At 36.7% G+C, this 26,674-nt stretch overlaps 1 protein-coding gene across 1 annotated transcript in view; it reads right to left on the minus strand.

Moving 5' to 3' along the window:
- Nucleotides 1-26,674, minus strand: part of LOC124634111 — a 58,331-nt gene that overhangs the window by 568 nt on the left and 31,089 nt on the right. Inside the window, exons 2-8 of the mRNA XM_047169532.1 lie at nucleotides 20,300-20,394; nucleotides 15,613-16,259; nucleotides 14,777-14,908; nucleotides 11,058-11,236; nucleotides 5,931-6,299; nucleotides 5,505-5,669; nucleotides 113-252 (exon numbers count right to left, since the gene is read on the minus strand). Of these exons, the coding sequence (XP_047025488.1) occupies nucleotides 113-252; nucleotides 5,505-5,669; nucleotides 5,931-6,299; nucleotides 11,058-11,236; nucleotides 14,777-14,908; nucleotides 15,613-16,259; nucleotides 20,300-20,348 (1,681 nt within the window). The 5' untranslated portion in view covers nucleotides 20,349-20,394. The remainder of the gene's footprint in view (nucleotides 1-112; nucleotides 253-5,504; nucleotides 5,670-5,930; nucleotides 6,300-11,057; nucleotides 11,237-14,776; nucleotides 14,909-15,612; nucleotides 16,260-20,299; nucleotides 20,395-26,674) is intronic.

Below are 26,674 nucleotides of genomic sequence, written 5' to 3' on the forward strand. Positions count from 1 at the left end.
AAGTAAACATTTTCATTCCATTCTTACATCCTTGTAGACACTCTGGTCTATCGGCATGCCCCGCCAAGTTTAAGCGCTTCTTATAAGTACTAAGATATATTTTTCTAATTACCTGATAGCGGCATCGTCGGGAGGCAGTCCATCCTGACATCAGCGACTGCCCCAGTGACTGCCTGCGACACGTACACGAAGCAGTACTCCGGGTAACGCTCGCTAAATAGTCGGCAGTCGAATGAGGCTGTGTGCTGACCCCTGGGAAAATGGTGGCTTTTCAAGTAAGGAAAGTCTGGTCGGATCTACCAAGTAGAATACATCTAGAACTGGTAAGGTAGGTGAGTAAGACAAATGCGCCCCCGTAATTACACGTTTTGAAAATTGTTATATTAAAGTTATTGCTAAATTGTTATCTATACATATAATAAATCTGTAAAAAAACTGTGTCTGTACATTGAATATATTTAAAAAATAATAATTGGGTGGGGTTTAGAAACAGTAATGGAGCACAAATCCAAAAAAAAAATTCTGTCTGTTTGTCTGTATGTCTGTATGTCTGTATGTCTGTATGTCTGTTTGTTTGTACACGCTAATCTTCGGAACTACTGAACGGATTTCAATGATTTTTTCTTTGTTGTATCAGTATTAAGCCTGGTCAACATATAGGCTATAATATATCTTCGAAACTTGAAGACCTGATGCAGAACTCCAACAGACCAACAAAACTATAAGAGATATAAAAATGGTGCCATGGCAAAAATTGTTTCATGTGATGAGCATTTTTAGTTGAGATAATAAATTTGAAGATCTGGAACACCTGATGTGGAACCCCAAGAGCCCAGCTTCTCTGTACCATATACAGGTATGGCGTTTTAGCAAAAGTTGTTCAATTTGATAAGCACTTTCTATTGACTTATACAAATTGAAGATCTAAAACACCTGATGTGGAACTCCAGGTGCCCAGCTAGACTATAGCATATAGAGGTATGACGTTTTAGCAAAAGTTGAAAAAAAAAATCAAAATCAAAATCAAAAGTCATTTATTCAAAGTAGGCTGAAAATCAGCACTTTTTGAACGTCAAATCTACAAAAGACAGCCCCCAAAACGCCCGCCCTTCACCACTTCCTATGTGTTTTTGCTGGGAAGAAGAAGTGGTGGAACAAACTCCCCAGCAACACAATTCTGTCTGTATGGTTTGAAGAACCGTATACAAAAAAATAAATAAAAATATCACTCAAAATTATACACATAAATTTGTATAAAAAAAAAAAAACAAGTAAACATGTAATCATGTTAGCTAGTACACACCTTTCCCATACCTATTACTCAAGCAGCTACAAAAAAAAAAAAAATGTCGGAAAAAAAAAGAGAGAACATAATGCCTCCATTCAGTGAAAATAGGTATAGTTTTAGGGCGTACTCAGCGACATGCGAAACACGACGTGTTTTTATATATATAATATATATAAAAAAAAAAAAAACAAATTTACAACATAAACAGTGAAAACGGTGAACTAGGACTACTGTTCAAATCAAAAGTCATACACATTATATTACGAGTCAAGAAAATATGTAGTCAGCAAGACGACCTGGTACCACAAGCAGCACCCGTTCACGAGCATAACGCGAGGATCAGCCATCGCCCCCCTCGCACATTTTTGAGGGAGGGAGGCAACCCGACCACCGACGCTACCGCAAGCAATACCGTCTAAGGGAGCATGACGACTTGCAACCACATAACAAGAAAACAGTTAATACTAATAGTTTTACAGTCGCTAGTAAACCATTTACAAAATTGCGAAACAACTCATCGTGAAAACAGTACGATGGTGATAATCTGTCTGTATACATACAAAATGGAAAATGTCACGTATAAAATAAAAGTAAATCACATCAACTATCAATGATAACTCTTGAAGCTGTCCGGTGTTTAACATGAGGACCAACTACTCTTATCGTTTATGTAATCATTTACAGTATAGTAGGCTTTCTTCGACAGAATAGATTTGACTTGGACTTTAAATTTATCAAATGGCAATTCTAGTAACGACTGAGGAAGTTTATTATAAAATCGTATACCTAGCCCCTTAAATGTTCCATGCACCTTGTGAAGCCTGTGAATGGGTACGCACAGTTTATGCTTGTTCCTAGTGTTGATACTGTGGACATCACTTTTCTTAGTGTAGAGATGAATATTCTGCCTAATATATAGTATGTTAGCAAGGATGAATTGAGATGCCACAGTAAGGATACCTATTTCTTTGAAAAGCTCCCTTAAGGAATGCTTGCTACCTAACTGATATATTGCACGAACGGCTCGTTTCTGTAGTACGAAAATGTTTTCGATATCTGCAGCTTTGCCCCACAGTAGAATACCATAGGACATAACGCAATGAAAGTAACTAAAATAGACTAGTCGAGCTGTGTCTACGTCAGTGAATTGTCTTACTTTTCTGACGGCGTAGGCAGCAGAACTAAGCCTTCCCGCGAGGCTAGATATATGCGAGCCCCACTGTAGCTTTGCATCAACTGTTATTCCCAGAAACACTGTTGACTTCACAGTTTCAAGAACTTCATTATTTAGGATAATATTAGGTCCTAAGTGTTTCACATTAGGCAAGGTGAACTTAACACATTTAGTTTTTTTAGCATTAAGAACTAAATTATTTGTTGTGAACCAGTGCGTAACTAAGGAGAGTGCACTATTCACTTCATCAAATTGCTCTCTATTCCTATCAACTTTGAAAATGAGAGATGTATCGTCTGCAAATAATACTATATCACATATATTTTTCAAATGGAACGGTAAATCATTTATATATACTAAGAATAAGAAAGGACCTAAAATAGAACCCTGCGGCACGCCTAATTGAACTGGTAGGCCTGAAGATTTGACACCGTTGATGTCTACGCATTGCAATCTATTATTTAAATATGATTCTATGACGTTCAAAGCTCCGTTTTGAACGCCGTAATAACGTAACTTGCGTAAAAGTGTGTCATGTTGAACGCAATCAAAAGCTTTGGAGAGGTCGCAAAAGACTCCTATTGCGTTTTGAGAGTTTTCCCATGCATTAAAAATATGTTTTAAAAGAGCAACACCAGCATCAGTGGTCGAACGACCTCGAGTAAAGCCATATTGTTCACTATGGAGGAGGCAATTTACATTAAAATAACTGAGCAACTGCTTGAGTATTAACTTTTCAAATATTTTACTAAACGCAGGTAGAATTGAAATTGGTCTAAAATTACCAATATCCGACTTGGTTCCTGATTTAAACAAGGGAACGACTTTACTTTGTTTCATGAGGTCGGGAAATACACCAGCATCAACGCATTTATTGAATGTGACAGCTAGATAAGGGGCAACAATGTCAATTATATGACTTAAAAGTTTAATGGAAATACCCCAGTAATCACCGGTGTTTTTTGCCTTGAGAGTTTTGAAGACATTGATGACGTCTTGCGGCGTTACATGCTCAAACTTGAATAAGAAGTCACACTTGGGTACACAACTACGCAAAAGCTTCTCAGCATCAGTCGAAGAAGAATTTAAGGAGCGAGTTGTAGCTATGGGTATATCGGCAAAGAACTCGTTAAAGGCTTTTGCTACGTCGTCCGCATGACTAACAAGTTTGTTATCGATTAAGATCTCCAACTTCTTTTCATGCCTGACCGATTTACCAGTTTCGTTATTTATTATTTTCCATGTAGTTTTAATTTTGTTATTTGACTTTTTAATTGTATCGCTTAAGAATTTAGATTTTGCGATATTACAAACCTTTTTAAATAATTTAGAATATTGTTTAACATAACTAACAAATGCATCATCAAATTGATACGTTTTTATTTCATACAGCTCATACAGCCTCGCTCTACTTTTATAAATACCTGTGGTGGCCCATTGATTAAAGTTGGCCGAGGTACTTTTAATTTCCAAAGTTTTGGTTTTAAATGTGGAATCAAATTCTTTCTGAACAATACCGAAAAGTGATCCATAGATGGCATTAGGATCCTCGTTGTTAATAATGTTGGGTTTAATTTTTTTAACTATATTACATTTAAATCTGTTACAACGACTAGCTGAATGGGGCCTGCATTCAATTTTAAGTGGACTCGTATGAATTACCATGGGAAAACTCACTTTTTGGCCACAGTGGTCGGACGTGAGGTCGTTAAAGACTAAAGTATTATTTGATTCAACAGAATCGGTAAATACATTATCGAGGCAAGTAGAAGAAGACTCCGTTATTCTCGTTGGTTCATAAAATAAATTCACTAAATTGAAAGACTTAAATAAGTTCAAAATTCTAGTAGTTAATGGAGAAGCCTCCAAGATATTAACATTGAAATCACCACATATAATTTTACATTTCTGACTTGATTTTAATTTATTAAGTGAATCTTCAATTACCGATTCAAATATACTGAAATCTCCCTGAGGGGGGCGGTAAACGCAGATTATAATATAACGCTCAAGTTCCACACAGGACAACTCTATAGTGCGCTCGATAGAAAGTTTAACTATATCCGGGCGTTTTTTACATTTTAAATTATTTGAAACTAGAATCAAGGAACCGCCTCGAATAGCCTTACTTCTTACAAACGCACTTTGTATTGTGTAATAGTTATCATTAATAAACAGTAATTCATGCTCTTTTAACCAATGTTCGGTTAAACACAAAACATGAACATTATGGGTCTCCATAAATAAACTTAACTCTAACTCCTTGCCAGATAAGCCCTGCATGTTTTGATGTACAACATTCAAAACATTTGACTCACCTGTTGTCGTGCCTAATAGTTTAAACTAGTAGGCGTATCAATAGTAATGTTAGTAGTATTACTAACAATATCCGAAGATACATGACAAGTACCTGTGTCAGTGTGTATATTATATGCTAAAAGATTAGCAATTTGTCGTTTACAGCTAGGTGGCAAATACATAGAATGTTCAGTTAGTTTAAATCTATTGTCGAATTGATTAACATCAAAAACTGAAATAGATTCAAGACGATTAATCCTATTGTACATTAACATATTTAGGTCGAAAATGTGCCTATTTTGTTCCTCAGTCAAACTGTAAGAGTAAGGTAAGGCACCTATTATGAATTTACATTTATTTATTTCACTTAAATGTAGAACAAGACTAACGCATTCTATAATATCTTTTTTTGTAACATTAAAGCTATCTCCATAAAGTAATATTATAGTAGAATAGGGGATTAGCTTTGTCAATTTAATAGTATTTATTAAGTGGCTAAAACTGGCACCAGGTAAACAATTGTTAATTACACATTGTTGCGAACACTGATTAAATATACTACCTAATCCTTGACCAAATTTGTCTGAAAAAATGTATGTAACACTTTTATTTATAACTGTAACAGAATCAGAATTATGGGTAACAGCCACTTGAGTCACCTGTGGTGCAGGGGTAACAGACTGGGGCTCAGGTGTCGGGGAACAAGTACAACTACAGGAAAGGTTATTTGTCAATGACTCATACCTCTCTGCATTGCACCTCACTATGTCTGCCAACTCACAGGCCTCCTGCATGCGCACACTCAAATCCTGTTGTGAAGCTTCATATTTGTGGAAAATATCCCTAAGACACATTTCTTTAACATGAAGCTCCTCCTGTAAGCGCTGTATTTCAGTGTCATGAAATGACCTACATACGTCCAATTCTGATTGACAAAGTCCTAAATCACTAATTAAAGTAATGTTCTTTTTTCTAAGGAAATTATTTGATTTATACACTTTTTGTTTCTTTAAAGATTTTCTAATTTTACCTATTATTCTATTTAGTTTTAAATATTTTTTTATTTTATTATGTGATGTAAATGTTCTACTTTTAATTAAAGTGTCATTGGTCAAGTCAATTGTTACAACTGGCTCATTACAAGAGGGTCCGGACAAACTACCAACTAACTCATTGAAAAGACTGCAGGTGTTCGCAGACTGTTCACTGGATTGAGCAGCTTCCAACTGTGTGATGGTGTTGTGGGCCTTGCTTAGCTCAATTTCCAGTTCTGAGATCCGCCTTAATGCCAGTTCATGTGTGTCATTACATTCTTGAAAATTTGACACAAGTTGACGGAGGTGACTATGTTGATCAAGTATGTCCATATGCTGGATATGTAATTCTGCCAGTTGGTTCTTAAGGTCAGTGTTCTTGTCTACTATACGTTTGACTTCTACCTCACTATCATCCCTCTCCTGCAACAGCTGATTGCACAGGTTTGTTTTGGATTCAAGTTCCTTAAGCGCAGCCCTCAACTTTCCATCCAAGAGTGCAGCACTGCGGGTCATCATGATGGTAACTTAACCCAAAGGCACCCTGGAATGTTAGAAGAGACAGCTAAGTGAAGGAAGAAGGAGAAAGTTAAGAAAGTTAAGACTCTAAGTAACTTGGGAAATAGGGGAAACTATTTATTGAAATTAGTATCTGTTGTACATTATTAAGAATATTTAAATTAATTAAGTTAAGTACTGGAAATACCTATAGTTTGAATTATAAGAATAAGAATTTTGGGAAATGTATGTATAATGAAATGTAAGAAAAATTTTAAGATAGAAAATAAAAAAAATATGTTGAGGGTATAATTTTTTTCTTTGTGATTTGAAAAAAATAATTAACTTTAATTGTAGAATAACAGACACTTTAGGTAGGCAACTGTGATATTATAGGCTAAGTTATCGTACACTGAGCTGTTATATAGGTTTCTCAGTTACTGTTGCTTCAATCAGCTGTTAAAAATAAACTTTTTACTTTACAACAAAGCGGGCTATTATGCTATTGCTTACACCGCTGAAGACTTGTATAATAAGAAATCTGCGTCTGGAAGCAGGTATCGGACTAGATTAGACTATATTATAGTGAAAATATTGAATACTCCCCGGGTTTCAATGTTGGTTTCAAATCCATCCGTTGGGATGACAGCCGGTTCCTTTATTGTTGATTTCATGCACAATCTCGCAACGAAATCACTCACAAACGCGTGTACTTATATCTATTCACAATATCTATCGAATTTAAGGCAATTTACTATATTAAAAGCACAAAATATATTAAAATTTAATTTTAAAACTAGCACATATTATTTTGACAACTGGCTGCCAGTGTTGCCCTATATATCTGCCAGTGTTGTTCAATCTGATAAGCACTCTCTGTTGACTTATACAAATTGAAGGTGTAAAACACCTGATGTGGAACTCCAGGAGTCCAGCTAGACTATAGCATATGAAGATATGACGTTTTAGCAAAAGTGGTTCAATCTGATAAGCACTCTCTATTGATGTATAAACATCGAAGATCTGGAACACCTGATATGAAACTTCAAGAGCAATACTACACTTGAAATGTATAGAAATGAATGTTATGAAATAGGTATGGTGAATCCTATCCTAAAATAATGGACACGTATTTTTCTTTTCTCTCTCTCTCACAAACAAATAATAACGAAGATACAACAACGCTTCGTTAAGTCACTGCTTAGTACAAATTTTACATACTTAGACGTGGCGTCACGAGCCCTCACTCTCCGACTTTGTTGCGTTATATCTCATTATTATTTTGTATGTCTCTTCCAGACCTCGGGACTACAGAGTTCCGAATTTTTGGGAGGCAAACGTGGGGCCGAAGCCAACACGCTGAAGCCCTTTTGAGACAACTTTAATGAAATGGTGACACAATACCGTCGATTATCCCTTTATACACTATAGAAATGAACCCAAGGACATTCACCGGTGGACGTCGTTAAAAAAAAGACAATCCCCGGTTTTGTGCTAAACTATTGCTAACTATTGAGGGAAACTACTTGGGCTATTTGTGATGGGATGTTAGTGGATGTCAATGGTACATGTAAAAATGGCAGGTGGAGACTCGCCACCTCACTTACTGGGCCCCCGGGAACCTGAAGCGTGAGGATACCTCGGCGGACTTTAAACACAGATTACGCGCTCCCTGTGCTTACCATGAGGCACCTACCCTCCGAGCAGGGCTACTAATCCTGCTCTAGCGACTCCACTCTGGACGGCCAAGCCAAGCCAGAGGCGTGAGACCTACCCCCGTCATGGTTCACTCCGACCGGCCGGAGATGGGGGATACTCTCCCTGGAGAACTCAGCATATAGTATAGCCCCGCGGGGTTGCTACTCCCCGTCATCAGCCTCAGATGTCCTGCGGTGCCTATATCTCATTATTATTGTCGTTATTATCTCAAGAGCCTTTGTCCCAATTATGTTATGGTCGACTTCCAGTCACGATGCAACTGAGTACCAGTGTTTTACAAGGAGCGACTGCCTATCTGACCTCCACAACCTGGTTACCCGCTCAACCCAACATACCTTGGTAAGACTTACTGGCTTCTGACTACCCATAACGACTGCCAAGAATGTTCAATGACAGCCGGAACCTACAGTTTAACATCCCCTCCAAATAACGGTTATTGGTATCCAAAATATACGTAGAAAGTACATACGAACTTAGAAAAGTTGCATTGGCAGGCACTTGCCAGACCTGGAATCAAAGACGCACGCTCATACTTGAGAGATTGGTTCTCTACCCACTAAACCACCACGACTTCCACTAAGTCACCACGACTTTGTCATCTATTTAATGTTTTTTTACGTAATAATACGTGTAACATTTTTGCCACATAACTTAAATGCAGACTTATTAGAATCACTACTTTTATCCCTATGATCACGCCTATTGCGGTTCAGTTCTCAGCGTCTTGTTTAGTCCAATTTAATTAAATATATGGAACGTTTCTAATGTTTATCCGTATTCCGTTGTTTTCAAGTCAACGGGCCCTTAAAATTCAATATCAGACGGTTCAGATCTTTGATTTTGCTGACCCCGTAGTCGCTGGCATAAGGGACAGGATCCGCGTACGAAGTCGCGGGCAGAAGCTAGTTATTAATAAGTAAGTAGTCGAAATAATGTACCTATTGTAACTACAAAAGAATATGACTATTATTTAAGTTTTAAAACTAAACGAGTATTTTTGGTTCCGAATAGCCTGCCCATGACTACTTACATTAACGTGATTTCTAAAGCGTATACAAGTGCAGTTTTTTTTTTTTTTATAATACCCACATTAGCCAACATAAATTGCCAAGTAAATAAATCAGAGGAGCAATAATTTATAACTGGGCTCGAACACCGAACTTCGCCGACATTAGCCGAAAATTAATGCCGACGCCGACATGTAACGCCGACACGCGTAATGGCCCAGCATATAAACGAAAACCATTAATAATTCTGATAACGTGTTTACATCTCATTAATTGAATCGGTATTGGTGATGCCGTAATTATCTACCTTTATTGGGAAGAATTTGACTTAATTATAGTATAAGTACCTTCTTTTAAATAACCTCTTCCTTATTCAGTGTAGGAAAGAATCATTGTTTATCTGTTTTTTTTTCTAGGTGGGAAATCATGATTAAAATAAAATCCCCTTTCGGTATGGATGGACACAGGCTACTGTCAGGTCCTTCCAGACTATCAGCCTTACTTATAAACGTGAATTAATTATAAGTAATACTTAAGGGCTGTTTAAGAAAATTCTTACTTATAAACGTTGCTTAAGCATGTCTTAACTAACATTTAATCACTACTTAAGACTTTAAGTAGTGATTAGTTAAAATGTTGCTTAGAAGGTGATTAGAGATTTTATAAGTAAGGGGGTAAATCTATGTTCGTTCTGGAATCATTATTTTCCAATTAAAAGGATTAGTTTTCTCTCAGAGATTGTTCTTGGACCTTTTATCTTATGCAAACTAATGACTATGGTGTACAGTGGTAATGGTTATCAGAGTTATTCAGTGTGGTTTGCCATATAAATAGTTATCTCCAAACGCTAAGTATCTAGCTGCATTATTAATCAAATCTGTTGGTATTATGTATTCCACAGAATTTGTGTGGTCGCATAAGCCGATTATTGTCGCCGCAAATTAGTGCCTGGTACATAACTCCATAGATACATAGGTACAATACATATCTTTGTATAGTTATGTATGTATCACATCCGCGGTTTCATCCGCGTTCCTGCGAAACTACTTCTTGCACGCGGATAATTTCCCATGTTTCAAGTTGGACCCAAAGCTATATGTATGCGAAATTTTGGCTCATTTTATTCAACTGTTAGAGCGTGCTTGTAGAACAAGAATACAAACACATCCTACTAAGCTTATAAGTGCGAAGGTTTGTATGTATGGATGTTTGTTCCTCTTTCACACAAAAACTACTGGATGGATTTTCTTGAAACTCAGCAGTGATATAGCTTACACATCAGAATAGTATAGGCTACTTTTTATATTGATCCAGGTTGTAGTCCGCTCGAGGAACGGGTGAAACCACTAGCAGAAGCTAGTATATAAAATATTAGCAGGATTATCTGTAACCAATAGTATTTACCGCGGAATATCGATGAGGATTCAGAATTCTGACGATGATTGAGCTCATACAATAAATTGCAATATTAATTTATGAAGTAATTAGTAGCTTTGTGTGATTGCGTTGAATAATTTAATAATTCGCTTCGGATTTTGTGGTATCGATACTTAGCCTTTTGTTCCTGTGGATTTATAGATTATGATTTCAGTAGTAATAAATGACACAGTTATAAGTACTGTCTAATTAAACCTTACGATTCACTCATAAACTATCGGTACATGCATTTAATTTATCGTGATGACATCATTATCGTATATATTTTCTGTGATTTTCCATTTATTAATATTGAAGTAATTATTCAGCAAGGGGTTAAGATAATAAAGAATGAATATAATATTCGGATGCTAGGATGACAGTTTCAAAATTGCCTAACAAATTCTTGTTCCATCTAAATCAGTGACATAAGTATTTAGCCTAACTATGGTCCATGTGGTGTCGAGTATCCATGTTTACCTAGTTTTCACCTTTTTGTCGTCACAGAACATTGCACATTTGCAAGTCACTGAGTAGGGAAGATTTTCCTGGGCGTAGGTACTTGTGACTTCCTGCTAAACCCTTGAGCAAGTGGTTCCAAAATATAATCTCAAACGTCTTACCTGCGAACCCTCCTCTCAGCGACATACCGCAGCCGATCAGCGTCTCTGCCGAAGACCCTGACTCTATCAGCTCCCTCCAGCACGCACTCCGGGTACTGGAACAGCACCCTCACTCCGTCTCCGCAGGGGAACACCGACCCGCCGTGCACGTTCAGCACGAATTGTTCTGACCAGTCCGCCTGGAGAAATCAGAAATATCATTAAAAACTAGCGACTGTCAGTGACGTCGTGAGCGATATAGAATTGCAAAAATGATAAGTAAGCTTGTTTAAAATGAAATCCAAAATAGGCATATCTGAAACCTCCGTTTAACAGTGAATTCATATGAATTGATTACAGTGTGCCAATAGGAACTGTTTGGCGCGGCTTTTTTATTGGTACAACTATAAAATCACAATTTTCTATTGTTTCAAATTATATGGGACAAAAAACCTTCGCATTAGCTAGCGGTTACCACCAATTTTGTCCACATTATTCAGTGAATTGTATTTTTTACTTCTCACATTTATGAATAAGCATATAAGTACCCCCACTTTCTTGAGCCACATTATACCGCAGATTTATTGATTTACCCACCAAACACCCAATTTGTCTAGCCTTTCTCAAATGAAGTTTGTTTTTTTGATACTTCGATGTAAAGTCTAGTCTAAAAAAATTTGCAATATTCGTTTTTTGAACAGAAATCGCAGCGTTCATGGCTAGTTGAAATAAAAAGGCGCAACTAGTCTTAAAAAAATTTGCAATATTCGTTTTTTGAACAGAAATCGCAGCGTTCATGGCTAGTTGAAATAAAAAGGCGCAACTAGTCTTAAAAAAATTTGCAATATTCGTTTTTTGAACAGAAATCGCAGCGTTCATGGCTAGTTGAAATAAAAAGGCGCAACTAGTCTTAAAAAAATTTGCAATATTCGTTTTTTGAACAGAAATCGCAGCGTTCATGGCTAGTTGAAATAAAAAGGCGCAACTAGTCTTAAAAAAATTTGCAATATTCGTTTTTTGAACAGAAATCGCAGCGTTCATGGCTAGTTGAAATAAAAAGGCGCAATTACCTTCGTGCACTACTTTGAGAAGAGTGGTGCTCGGCTAATGGACACCACTTTAATGGGTAATGGTCTGAAAGAAATTCTCCCACTTCACGTCTTTCTACCTACATTTACACTTGCATTTGAAAATCAGTTATTTTAAGAACTGCTTGAGACTGTTTTAGAGCGCTTCCTTCAGGTACTTACTTAATGTATAATTGGAAAACTACTGTTGATCTTTCTCTTCAAGGCGAGTGGAGATATGTAAATGTTTACAGTCTTTTTATCTAATTTAGACATTGCGTTGGTGCGTGATGGGTCTTGAATAAAATGATCGTAGCCATAATACAACGAAAAGTACTAATAAAACTGAATATCAAATAAAAAGTAAATTCGTAAACACCCATTCATTATATCAACACTTTTGTTAAAAGAGAAGTTTCCAAAAATTTGGCCCACAGGCCACAGATAAAATTCGCGCTATAAAAAATGTTGTCGACTCACAATAATGGAATACAACACTTAAAACCAGAGCCATTTATTACACAATACATAAACTTTTATGTAGATTGTAACACCGAACTTTGTGTAATGGCAGTTGTAAAATATAATCATTTCCCTTCCACTCATCTTGATAACAAAAAAAGAAATAACGTACAATATGTACTTGTTCGCCTACTTCTTCCCGGACAAAGAAATTACTTAAATAAACTTTTGGACTGCAACACCACCCACCAGATCCAGAATATCATTATGATTCATTGATGGACCATGATAAAAGTGTGGGTACTCTATAAATAAAAACATTTAAATGGACAAAGCCATTTCAAAGACGAATTTCATAAATATTTTAACCGACTACTTAATGAGATTCTCAGTTCGACCGCGTATATTTTGTTTTGGCTGTCATATCTAACAAATAGCGAATGGCCAGGCGGCGTGTCCTTACGAATGTAGGTAGGTATCTGATAATACAAAACGAGTCTAGATTTACATGAACACAGACTTCTTCGTAATAAAATATAAGCGAACGAGCTAAATGAAGGAGTAGATAACATTTTAGGAACAACTTTTGTTGTTTCAAAGAACCGATCTCAGTTTGGGCAGCATCAAATAAAATACTTTCGTGTTAATTCACGCCTGATTTGTTTCAAACAAAGACTGAAATTAGATAATTATAATATTTTGTTTAAAGATTTCTGTTGTCCATGTTTGCTTGATCAAGCGTAGTCTTCGATTTGCTGTTCATTTAATTAGGCACCATGATCTTTTATCAATGGAAAAGCAAAAACAACTTCGTGGAATTGTTAACAATGGTTTGGCTGAAGATTTATTTAATAAAGCTGTACTGGGTTTGAAGTTTTCAGATTTTATTCCCAGAAACTCCGATGTTATTTTCACAGCCATTGTTGCAGCTACTGATTTCAAAGAACTCATTTTGTGTGGTTAGTCAGTTACTCTGTACGTCCATTTCTAATAATTTTATGAATTTAAGTACGGCTATATTACAAAATCCTTTGAAATTATTTACTTATATTATCACATGAGATTATTATTTACTCATCACATGAGTAACTACACGAACATATTCATTTAACATCATCCATATCAGTCTCACGTGTCTGACAAAAAGAAACCTATGTTTCAGAACACAGAACAGACAAGACTAAACGTCGATTACCTGCCACGGTTGCTAAAGGTGGTCTATTTAGTTTTCACATATTTGTAGCATACAGGTACTAATCTTTAGCTTCTATTCCACAATTCATCTTTCTCACTAGTAAAGACCCATCATAAAAAGACAAGTAATAAAACTTAGATCCCATATTCACGTCATCATAGTGCATCACAATCTGAGCACAAAGCTTCGGCTAAGCTATCAATATCTATCAAATATCCTTCCTTCAGTTGTGTGGGTATTACGGACCATCTCCATACATCACTCGCCAGGTGTTCAATAAAATATGTACAGGTTCGTGTCACCATAATGCTTGGGGAAAACTGGGACAGTCCATAAAATGTAACAATTTTACTTAAAAATAACTTAGCATCCACGACTTTGGACTATTGTGGAGTCACTAATAGACGAGTTTGGATAAGCAAACCTAACAAAATGTACGATTATCTGTTTCAGTTGTACATTTTAAATTATTTTAATCTTGATTCCATTACTGTGCCTTAAAGACCTCTGAGGAATCGGTACCTACGAAAAAGGATTCAACGCCAAAGGATTTAACAAATCTAATTAGATCTGTTAAAAAAAGGAAAGGTAAGGATGTCAATGTTTGAAAAACAAAGCTCAAAGTTAATTTAAACACAGATCAATATTGAGACAGTCCGTCTAAACTCCGGGAGCATGGCTACCCTGGTAGCCTGTGCCTCTGTAAATATTTATGGAGGTGTTCATTTGAAAAGCCTTTTTATGAGAGTGGAAGTCGGACGAGTTTCCGTTTTGATTACCTCCTACAAACATTTTTCACAAATAATTAAAAACTGTTGACGTTGAAAGAATAAAGAAAATTGAGTTTAGAAGCGGGATTGTTTTATGCCTGTTAGACTGATACCTTTCAGGTTATATAAATAAGGAGATAAAGGCGTTCATTTTACCATGATTTGAGATCTATAAATCATCGTCGTCATCGTCATCATCGTCTGTCATTGACTCGCCAAAAAGAGGAAGAAGCAGAAAAGACTTACTTTAATAAAAGCAGTAGCCAGATCTTGCGGCCCGGCCGCGGCTGCCGGCCTGAGGGTCAGCGCGTAGTCCCCCGCCTGACCGAAAAGTTCACAACGCAGGGTCATCGTGCGACGACCTGGGAACCCGTGCATCTGAAAGAAAGGTATCCTTAGTGATAGAAAATTGAAATGGTTTTGTGATGAGTTGCAAGAGTATCTTGATAAATTAAAGACGGGGATAAAAGAGTTGGAACTGCTTGATGGGATAGATGTAAGATATTGCACACTTTTGATTAAACGTCCCATTTTAAGTTGTAGCAAGCTTTTTGGAGTTTAGCTTGGCCTTTGCTATAGAAACTAAAGTTTCACGACCAGTCTAACATACATACATATACAACACCTATTTAAATTTTCTAACAGTCTGATAGAAAATATAAAAATAGGTGTTATTAGAGGTAAAGTTAAAAAATTGAAATGAGTGTGGAATTAAAAATGCGAGCTTCGAAAAACTGAACTAAGCTAAGTAGTAAGCTTAAAATTCCCGACACTGGATCATAAAAATCGTATTACAAGCTACAACGAAACAAAGGCTTTTCGTTTAAAATTTTCCAAAAATTTACGTTCACATGAGTGCTATCGGCCGTCGCTACCTGACACTACGAACGTGTTTTACAGGCAAAAGCAAAATTCTAGAAATGTTAGTGTGAAAATTCTCAGCTGAATGGAAAATATAACAAAGATTTCGAACAATAATTCCTCAATATACCTACTGTAAACCCAATACGTCATTATATCTAAAAAATATAAAGTTAAAGTAAGGGCTATAGTATAAGGTTTATAATATTTTTTCTCCTCACCTGTTCAGAATACAAAACATGTGCATGCGAACTGGTATTCTTTCCATCGCATAGCACCGCCCCACCACTCGAATGTCCACAATACAGCAACTCCAGCCAAAAGTCTGCACTCGACTCAATAGGAGTGCACACCACCCTTGGAAACTCCAGTAAAGCCATCACCTGTCTCTCAGGGTATGTCTGAATCTGTTCTGGAGTCACATCCAGGTTCGCCGTCGGCCACATGACGTCAAATTTCCAGGACTTCACAACGCTGTCTCCTGTCTCCATTAAACTCCCATCACTAACATCCCTTTTGACTTTGTTGTCAATATTCCTTTTGACTTCTGTCGTGTTGTCATAGTCTGGTAAGTATGGATCCTTATCTGATATAAGTTCTAGATAGTAAGTGCCTCCTCTTGAGAAGTAGCCGCAAGGTAAGGTCATGCGGTTCTCTGCGTCGAGTGCTAGAGGCATGGTGGCAAGGAGAGCTCGTCCGTCATCGTCTTCTCGAGCGATGCGGACCTTGAGCCCTCCGCCTGATGTGCCGTGGACCCTGATGTGGACATCTCCCCCCAAAGCCACGAGGGTTGAAGGTATCTCCACCCATACTTGGTTGAGGTCGACTCGGTCTTCGCTTACGTAGGGATTGACGAAATTAGCGCCGCCTGTGGACAAAAAGGTTAACGTAAACTTAATTAACTCATCGATGACTTAATAGCCTTTTTAGATTATAATGTATTGTAGTAAAAGCCTTCCTCCGTGAATAAAATGTTCTTTCGTTACAATGACGTCACTCTTATCCCTAGCATTATTTTTACACTCCACAATAAAAATACTTATATAATCTACTTAAAATAGGCTCATTCCAGCTTAACATTGTAAGCTACAAACCAGACAAAAGCTAGCTCAATAAAAATAATCTAAAACCGTATTCGGACTCGTATAACTGGACACACGTACAGTTGAATCGTGACAGTGAAACCTAACAGCCAATTTCACGTACACTAATTACAAAAACAAAGGACGCTAGGAAAATACGAACGAACCACGGAGTAAGAAATGAGCGGAGATGCCATAGTGCAGGTAGGTCAGGCGCCTTCTTGTAGGTCAAATACATTGGCCATGACCAAAACGATCAGATACAAGTGAACTGATGAAGCATTCGGGTTCTTTTGGACATCTGCTAACGATTTTGGGTATAACAAAAAAATATCGGGTCCAAAAAAGGCGTATAAGGTTGATGACAGACAGTAACCTTAGTAACCCGCTCTATTTTCTTAGGAGATATTGCGTTATGACATCTCCGCTAGTCATTTTGTTCTCCATGAAAAATACGAACAAACTTTTTTTTTCATGTAGTTTTCAATGGCGATAATTACTTTGTATTGGCTAGGATATTTTCGTCCTTGTCTTACCGTTGTAATTTGACATTAGAGCGACAACGACAGAGATACAACTAAGTTAAGAAAAGTTAAAAGTAACTTGTGGTTATATTGGTCTAGATATTTTTAAGTATCTTCTGCAAAGGATAAAAATGATAGTGCTTATAAAAACTATGTTTCTTTTATAGAATTCAACCGACCCATCTTTCTTTTGACAAATAAATTGAGAATAGTTTGTCAGTTTGTTTGAAAGCGCTAATCTCAGGAACTACTGGACCGATTTGAATAATTCTTTCAGTTTTAAAGCACAACCTAGCCTATTTTTTATCCTTATGCGCGTAAAGGGACGTGGGTAAATCCGCTGGCGGAATCTTGTTAATTTATAAGTAGAAGTCTCTCAGTGTATTACAGCATATTCAACTTAATGAATATTATATCACCAATGCTCTTTATTATTTAACAATAAATCATTATTTCAGGGGGAAGTTAATATGTAGTATAATAAGTAATCAAACACTAATGGGTTTATCATGTAACATTAATTTGTAATTCTGATATAAAGCATGGGGAATAATTTAGTCATTATAGAACAGAACACTGCATTCGTTATTTATATAACATAGCAGTATCTTCTTATTTCTAGACTTTCCTGGGTGCCAATTCCAAATGTTTCGGCAACTCATACAATAGGGTTCAGCAATTTTCACGTGAAAATATAATAAAATATACTGACATTACATAAGTATTTTGGAATTTCTAAACAGACTAGACTCTAGACATTAAAATAAATCTGTAATAAAAGCACTTCTAGTAACGCAAACAAAGGTTAACCTCCAAAAAAACGTTGAAAAATATTCAAAATTCATGAGGCGTGATACACCGTACATCAGAATTTACATACATTTTGCCATTAAATGCAAATGCGGGTTAATGCGGTGTTTCTACCTACGCCCCAGCTTTAGCCGGCGTTATATTTGTAACCACTCTAATTATTCCCCTTTAGAGGTAAATGAATAACGTTTATAATGAACTTCAATGGGATGCTTAACTATGGGTTTTACACTGGTAAACGGTGAACTTAGGTTGAAGACTAAAAGATACAAAGGATCTAATACATACTACTACTAGCTGTTACCATGTTGGAATCACCTCTCAGTCTAACCCTATGCAGCTGCATTAAAGTGTCACATGAGTTAATAACGTTTTTTACACATGGGTAAATAACCTTTTCTAATCATGTGCTATAGTTCGGCCGCTCAGAGAATGCGTTTCTGACACATCGCGATTGAACTGACGACGTAACTTTGTAATGGCGTTGCAGTACGATAAAAATATTTTTGCTGGTTGTTTATCGTTTTAACAATTGTTGAGCATTAAAACAACATTATTATATCAATAATAATCAATGAATGTTGTAATTTTGTGTTGTAATTTTGACTAACTGATAGGTGTCAGGAACGCATTCTCTGAACGGCCGAACTATAGTACTTTATACGATACTACTGCCTATCTGTGCTCTTCCACTTATTAAATGGAGTTATTCATGAAACTACCGCATAAGTGACCTGAATGACCCAGCTATCGAATTACACGTTAATCTTGGTAATATGTTTATTTTGCAAAATAGTAATAAGAACGGTTTTTTTCTCAAAAATGAACTGCGTATGAAGTCTTCGACTTTTCGTGGTAAGACTTTCAACAAAGGAAATAACAATTTCTTTTACGACTGTAAATTTAATTTGGGCTGGAAATGAACTGACAATGCCGAGATGTTGTAAATCTTTTTAAATGGAGAAAACTGCGCTGAATTAAACTTAATTGTGTATTGTTAAGAATTTCACAATGGTCAAGTTAGAACGGGGTAATTGGTGATTATAAAATTAGATGTCTAGAGAGGGAACCGAGGGAAGAATTCGTATCAAACTGACAGCATCGTTATAAAATAGCTGACCAGACAAGATGAAATCGTAGGTAGATTGAACCTTAAGAAAGGACATGGAACCCTCAGAACCCTTTTACCCGACCGACTAACTCAAACTCGATACCTCTACGCATTCCCGAAATATACCTAGCACCGTGATATAAGGACAAGAAATAGACCTTATAAGGCTTCCGTTTCTGCCTCCTTAGGTACGGAACCCTAAAAATCTCCAGGTTATCATAGTCATAAATCAGTGAGGAGGCTTGAAGCTCATAAAATCACCTTCCATCCTTACGTTAGGTAACGTTATTCAGAACAAATTTCCCTAGAGATGTCCCCAATACATAGCGGTGCTGATTAATCTCGTTGTAACAATGGTAACAACACAAGCTGTAAATATTGAGAGACATTGATGTTCGGAAAACTATAAAATCTGGGTCCCTCTGTTGATTAGTTAGGTCTCTGTATTTATGGACTGATATTGGTGGACAAATTACATATATGATCATGGTGTTATCAGAATAGGTGTAGAAGTTTCGGAGGTTATCCAAATGGATAGTATAAAAAAGAGAATAACAGAAAGACAAATTGAAATCAACTGTTTCCAATTCTTCGTATAAGCATCGTTTTTTCTCTAATATCCAAAACCCTCGATATAATTAAGTGCCTAATACGTAAAATTAATCGCAGTAACCTTACTATAACCTCGAGGTCAACAAGACAGCCGTCTGTAGCCTTAACGTCTTCATAACATATTGTATTGACACTAACTACTTTGGGCGGGACAGACACATTAATTTAGCTGCGAGCTGGTACTAGATGGTATTTAAGTCTACGTAAATATGTGTATTATTTACAAAGCTTAAGAACTTGTTTGTTTGGTTGAACGTGTTAATCGCGTGTTGTGTGTGAATGGAGGCTCGATTTGATAAAATCTTTGCATGTTACATGATTTCTTTTTTGAGTGAGCTACATACAAGAGTCTGGAATATTATTAATTTAGTTACTTCGGAATGGGGAAGAAACTAAAACAGTTCAGCCGTTTTTAAGACTCGCCAGCTGGCTTATACACTGGGCCACCAGCAAAATCTACTGATCTGGCCAGACCTGGCAAAAGCGCCCTCAAGTTGATTGCAAACTACGCAAGTGTTGCTTCCAGTTTGGTACAGCCTACGATAAAGGAAGCATTTGCCAGGGCCGGACTCCCGTCAAGGTGGGTCGTTTAGGCTGCGGGATTCTACGAAATAGTTAACGTGGCCTTGGCACAGTGTAGGCTCCAGAAGCAACATGATGGGGTTCAGGTTTTCTCACGCTGCACTCACAGCTGGGTCATATCATGATTTACCACAAAAGATACGGTGGTTGTCGTGTTATCATTAATATTATGTTTATAGGTACCTACCTGCTATGATGATGACGCGCAAGAGCGCGGCTAGCGGCACGCGGCGCATGCTGCGTCACCGCGCCATCAAACCGCCCTCGCACGCGTTGCTCCGCCTGCAACAAGCAAAAACACAAATTTTATATACGATGATCTATCTAGCCTTTAACAAGTTGGGCCATTCAGGCTCGCCGGGTGTAGCTAAATACCAGTGTTTTACATTTTTTATTTGACCTCCGATGCCGAAACAACGGCCAAAGATGCTCGTATGACAGCCAGAACCCATCAATTTATCGCACTTTCCAAAAATCGACATGCCAAGATGTTCAACCATCCATGGACCGACCGCGCGAACCGTTGCTTAACTTTTTGATCCATCGAAATGCGCGTCTGTTACTTAGCCACGGGCTTCTTTAATAAACCACGATATTCTAGGTCTTTTTATTTAAAAGGAAATAATGACGACGTCAAAACAATAGATTCCAATCAAACATAAAACGCTCTGCCCTCGTTTCAGAAACCCCAATGATAAAGCGTCGAACACAAACGATGTCACACAACGCGACAAGTTAAAAACTATCGCAAACTAAAACAAAGTCCAGCTGCGGTTTTAAAAAACACTGAAAAATATTCAGTTTCCATTCCAACTTGCCACTCAGATGTAAGCGTAACTTTATTTGAAAAATTCGCGTAACTCCCCAGCCTTCAATGCTCTTCTAGAGAAATAATAAAAACGAATTGCTTTTAAACAATGGTTCCGTTGATATTGTGTTCTTTATTCGAGAACTCTGAAATTTATTCAGTCAAGTTTGAATAAACTGTGTTAGGAAGGTTTTGTTCTCGTTTTTGCTATAGATCTGTCTCATTTTTCTTACAAAGCTAGTAAACTATACTTGAGATTCTTGAATAAAGTATAAAACCTAAAATTCTGACTTCTTTTTATTATAAACATAACAATGGTCCGATTATACTCCCCCGAGGGACCCCAAACCATTTCATCGACATTCGACATACATTTCGATACAACCGAGCGCTGTCAAAGCAGCCCGTCACTTTGATTATCGAACTCAGACATCCTGTTGCCTGACAAAGGAATTCCCATTGATTCCCCATTAATTCACAAAAGGGAAAAGTTACTAAAGATGAGGCTTCATGATTTTTCTGCCTTTGTACATGTTACGCGTGGTGGAACACAATCAGAGTAATTCCGGCTCGTTGTACCGTAGAGTATGATTCTGCATGGTGCCATTTCATATAGCATTTGCATAATCAACGCGATTTCTATACGGTATGTTCTTTTCACATTTGAATTCTAGACCATTTTCGCTATACATTCACATGTCTATTTTACTTTAAATAAATCAAAGAATATCTATAGATAAAAACTCTTATAAAATATTAGTGCAGATTTTTGGGGCTGAAAATAAACTTTTGTACGACAAAGATTACTCATTTCCCATGGGCGTTGTCAGAAGAAATAAATTTTCAAGTTCGTGAAAGACTTCAGCCAGACTTCGCTGTTGGGATTGTCTTTTATAACACTTTGTTGTAACAAATAAATAACGACTATAGACTGAACATTGAGTTCCTGAGTTGAAAGTAAACTGGTTTTAAACACTGTATTTCAGGGATGTACTTAATTGTGAAATTATGACTAGTTTTTTTTCCAATACATTAATTCACACACACACATAGTAAACAAATGAAGAAATAAGACTGTTTCACTGCATGTAAAAATATTCAAGCGCAAATACAATGTCACATTTCTTTTTTTTTATCTACCTTCATAAGTTCTCTACATAATATTACAAAGAAAACCGTGTGAAATAGCTAGCAAGACATTCTGAAAGCCTGATTATCCTTCATCACAGTAACAGGTAATACATCATCCCATCAAAGTTTACGGCGACCCATAACTAGTTATTACAACAAATTATTACAACCATTCTAAGGTCACGTACACACTTGTCACGTTTCACATTTACGTTCCGGTACGAAGCGCCTCTCACCGGTTCTAACCGGAATTTTCCAGAAAATAAACGTCTCGCAGAAATCGTCTTACATTTAATACACGCGGAATTTCGTGAACGCAAACGAGCAATTTAAATTAAGCAAGTAAATTTCGCTGTTAATAATAGTTTTAATAAAGGTTCCTACTGGCTTGAAATTGGGGATTTTGTTGGGTTTTCATCACGACGTTGTGAAAAAGGTCATGGCGTGGGTTTTGGGGGGTTAAACAGAGATGTAAAAGACTTTTTGTTTTGATCACTGGTGATGTCGATGTACTTAATTGTATCCTCTCAAAGTGTCATATTATGAAGTATGGTTACTCAAAAACTAGCTTAAAAAGATGTATTAGGTATAAACTCCTCAAAAGGAAATTACTTGTAAAGCAGCAAATATCATTAACCACAACATTTATAATACAAGAACAAAAAATCCTGTCTCTTCCAGACGATGCTAAACAATAAAAATAAAGGGAAACAAACAAATCTCCCCGACAAAGTTCCGTTAAAATATTCAAGAGCACGCGTGCGTCTCTTAACTCAATTTCTCAGAGATTTTACAGAAAAAAAGTATTTGAAGAAAGCCCAGTGGCGTCATTAATAAATACTTTTTATAACAAGCCTAATCTCCGAGCACAAATTGGCCAAACTGTACAAATTAGAACGACGATATTGTAATTTTTTTAAATAAGGCTTTTTGGAGTTTGGGCTACAAAAACTGTGTGTGACTCGGCTGAAACTTTTTAAATACAAACCTTTTTGTTTGGTTGTTTGAACGTTAAATATGAATGCGAAGATGAAGCGATTAAAACTGAGGATCACAATGATAATAAAAAGAGGAAAAATATTTTCCAGAATATAAGGTTATTTTCTTAAGTAAGTCATAGTATCAGGAAATACACGTATATTCCAAAACCTACCGAATCAAGATGATAGATCACCATTACATTACAACCCCTGAACAAACATGTTTCAAACAAAGCATAGTCGGAAGGTAACATAACACAGTGGCGGATTAACCGCGCAGATGGATAAACGATTACTACAGGCCCCACTGGCCCTACAGGCACAGAAAAAAACCGGAATTAAGGCCTCGCAGAAAAAAAAAATGCGTGTATTTTTCTTCTGTGACTCCAATAATGGAGAAAATTCGACCGAGATACTTAAAGTTAAAATTAAAACTTTCTACTAAACATATAAATCGCTGTTTTCCCTCAATACACGGTCCTCTAGAACGATGAATAATATAATGATTGGTGGATAATGATGATGATAAAATATCGAATATATTATCGAAGTCAGTATGTTTTTTTGTCCGACTGCCATGAGGGGCTATGTACATGTTTTTGTTGATAATCTTTAAGCTGTTCAGTCTGAAATTCATTGCCCAATTTTTTTCCGACTAGGCCCCGCAAAAGCCTACACAGCCAGGAGCCCCTAGCTTCCCTAATCCATCCCTGGACATAACACATCGTCATTGTAATACAAACGTTTGTTGGGCTTTACAAATGATCTCACTCGTATCCCGTGAGACGTGCCCGGATTATCATTGGTCGTTCGACCGTAGTAATGGCGAAACATGTGGCTATCATGCGAGCTGGTGAAGTTTTGGTACAGGATATTTGATTGGGAAATGTAATGACAGGGAATTAGTGGGTCTCAGAGTTTAGTCAGGTTGTCTTAGACCCCACCTTTGTTTGTTATGAAAAGAATAGTCCAGCTTTGGTATTTGAGTATGCAAGAATCAATAAATCAAAGAAGTCAGCTGACAAGAAGATGAACTTATTATTTCGTTTTTTTAAATTGAATTGTCACATTTGTTTTTAGGAATTTCGTTTTAAAAAGATTTTGAAGCTAGTGTTCTTAAGTAAATTAATAAAGTATAAAATTCAAAAGAGACTTCTCGTACACTAAAATAGCTCCAAAAATTATAATTAATATACTTCAAACAAGATATATATCTTTAAGAAAAAGTGACGAATCAATCTTCTTTTAAGTAATACTCATAACCTAGTCAGAGTTTATTACATTCACATTAGTTTGAAAGTCCCTGCAGATATTTTAACGCAGCAATAAAGTTAAATAGCGAAGCATTTTGCATTCGTCGCTGTAATAAAATATTACATTTTGAAAGCACAAAATGGCCCACTTTACTAAAAAGTATAAATTTTCCAACAATGCACGTTCTCGCAAATGACTCATTAGAAATTTTAACTGGTACTTATAAAGCAGTATAGTGTTCTTATTTAGCGAACGCTATATTGTTGTATTTTGTAAGTATTTCAAAGTTACAGAATTTTGGGTCTAGGCCCAACTATGCTAGAAGAAATAGTTCCTAAGCTATATATTGCTAAGTTCGCCCAACTTAAAAATAAAACAACCTCTCCTGACAATTTGCTTTTTCTTAAACAATAATCCAACCACAACCAAAATATTATTTAAAAAAAAACCCTCAACATTTAATCTCCATAAATTGACCAGCTTTCATACCACGAGGCCAAAACCCTCAAATTCCTCTGGCATTCCATCTAAATCTTATGGCATTGGACAAATTGTTTTCATTCAGCAGAACGTCAGGGTCCGTCCGTTTGAAGACGGTCATGGGCTCATGTCATTGTACGTCGTTGTCGTGACAACGGATGATGGTAAGCGAAGGGTTGATGGGTCCTGTCGTGGTAGGTATGCTCTTTTGTTTAAGGTTTAAGTTGAATGGGGTGACGAATAGAATGATGAATGTTGAAACCAGCTTTCGCTGTATAGGAGCTACTTCGTGCACTCGAATAAAAATGAATATAATCTCTTTCCTAAACAATCAAGTACATCTAGTATGACGTCTCATATGAGCCTCGAAAGGCCTATTTGAAATAAAAACATTTTACTTGGAGTTTAAAGTGTCTACTAAATCAATACTAGTAAATAATTCAGTTCAATCTTTTAGACAAAGAGGCGAAACCCATGATTAAAGCAATATCCGAGAATAACAAAAATATTTTTGCATCCAAAATGCGGTCAATAAATTCAATAAAATATGAACATACATTTTCCCTTAGACCTCTGAATCTTCTTACGAATGCACCCCGATTGTTAAACTCTACGTGAACTCGTAACAAATACTCGAATAAACGAATAAAAACTGTGGGGAAGAAGCGCCTATCGTTATATTCAATTATTCTTCTCCCTTTATCCTGAAGATTTCCCTATTGGTAAGATCTTATTTATGCGAGAGGGCGTCAAATATCAAAATAATATTTTGTAAATGTTCATATTCCCCAACCAACGAAGTAGGTAATATGTTGATGGTGAGTTGACTCATGTTATTGATTCCCGATTATGAATCTTAGACAGTTTTAGGCCTGTTTATATTTAAATCAGTCTGAAGTGAGGAATTATATGCGGCTGATCGTAATATCGTCCACGTAATAAAAAGAAGATACTCTGAAAAAAGTAATGGGCAGTGGGGTGCATTAATTTTATAGGCCCCAGGAATACCGACACTTGAATAGTTAATATAAATTTTCACGTTCAAGTTTCAAAGTAAACAATTGTTTTAAGAAAAAGCGGACGTTTATGGTGAACTTATGTTATTTTTGTTCAGTAAAACTATCCTACGCACTTACTAATTGACTTGACAGAATGACATATGGCATTAAGATTAAATTACTTAAAATATAAGTGTAGCATGAATTTCACTTGAAACTGCACGCCTGTCATTTCTCGTCACTACTAAGCTTGAATGCTAACGTTTCCGCGTATAATTTCAACAAATGAATCCAAATATTCTGTACCAAATTTCATGGAAACTGATATAATACAAATCATATGTCTATCTGTGAGCAAGCTAATGAACATCAGTTTATCCCGGCTCAATGTCTGTCGATATTCAACCAATGACCCGCTTACTCGTTATTAATTTTGCTTACGCTTTGTGAATTCGAAAGTTCTGTTGCCATTATATCCGACTTTGACATCGAATGTTAAAAGATTCTGCTTGCGGTTTCGACTATGTCCCATTTGAACTACTACTAATTTTTTTGTCCTGTAGCTTCTGAGATTAGCTTTATAGGATTGGTATAGTCCTTTCATTACTTTATAACCTTTTCTAGATCATAAAAGCAAGCGTATCTATAGCATAGCTATAAGATTTATAAACAAATCAAAAGTAGACTCAAATTCTATAATAATCGCAGGGCATCTAAGGCGGATGACGGGGAGTAACGACCCCGCGGGGCTATATATTCGAGTGCTCCAGGGAGAGTATACTGTCCCCCATCTCCGGCCTGCCGGAGTGAAGCATGACGGCGGATAGGTCTCCCGCCTCTTGGCTTGCCTTCATCGGCCGGTCAGAGTGGAGTCGCTAGAGCAGGGTTAGCAGCCCGCTCGGAGGGTAGGT

This window comes from Helicoverpa zea, chromosome 10 (assembly GCF_022581195.2).
Source record: "Helicoverpa zea isolate HzStark_Cry1AcR chromosome 10, ilHelZeax1.1, whole genome shotgun sequence".
Lineage (NCBI taxonomy): Eukaryota > Metazoa > Arthropoda > Insecta > Lepidoptera > Noctuidae > Helicoverpa > Helicoverpa zea.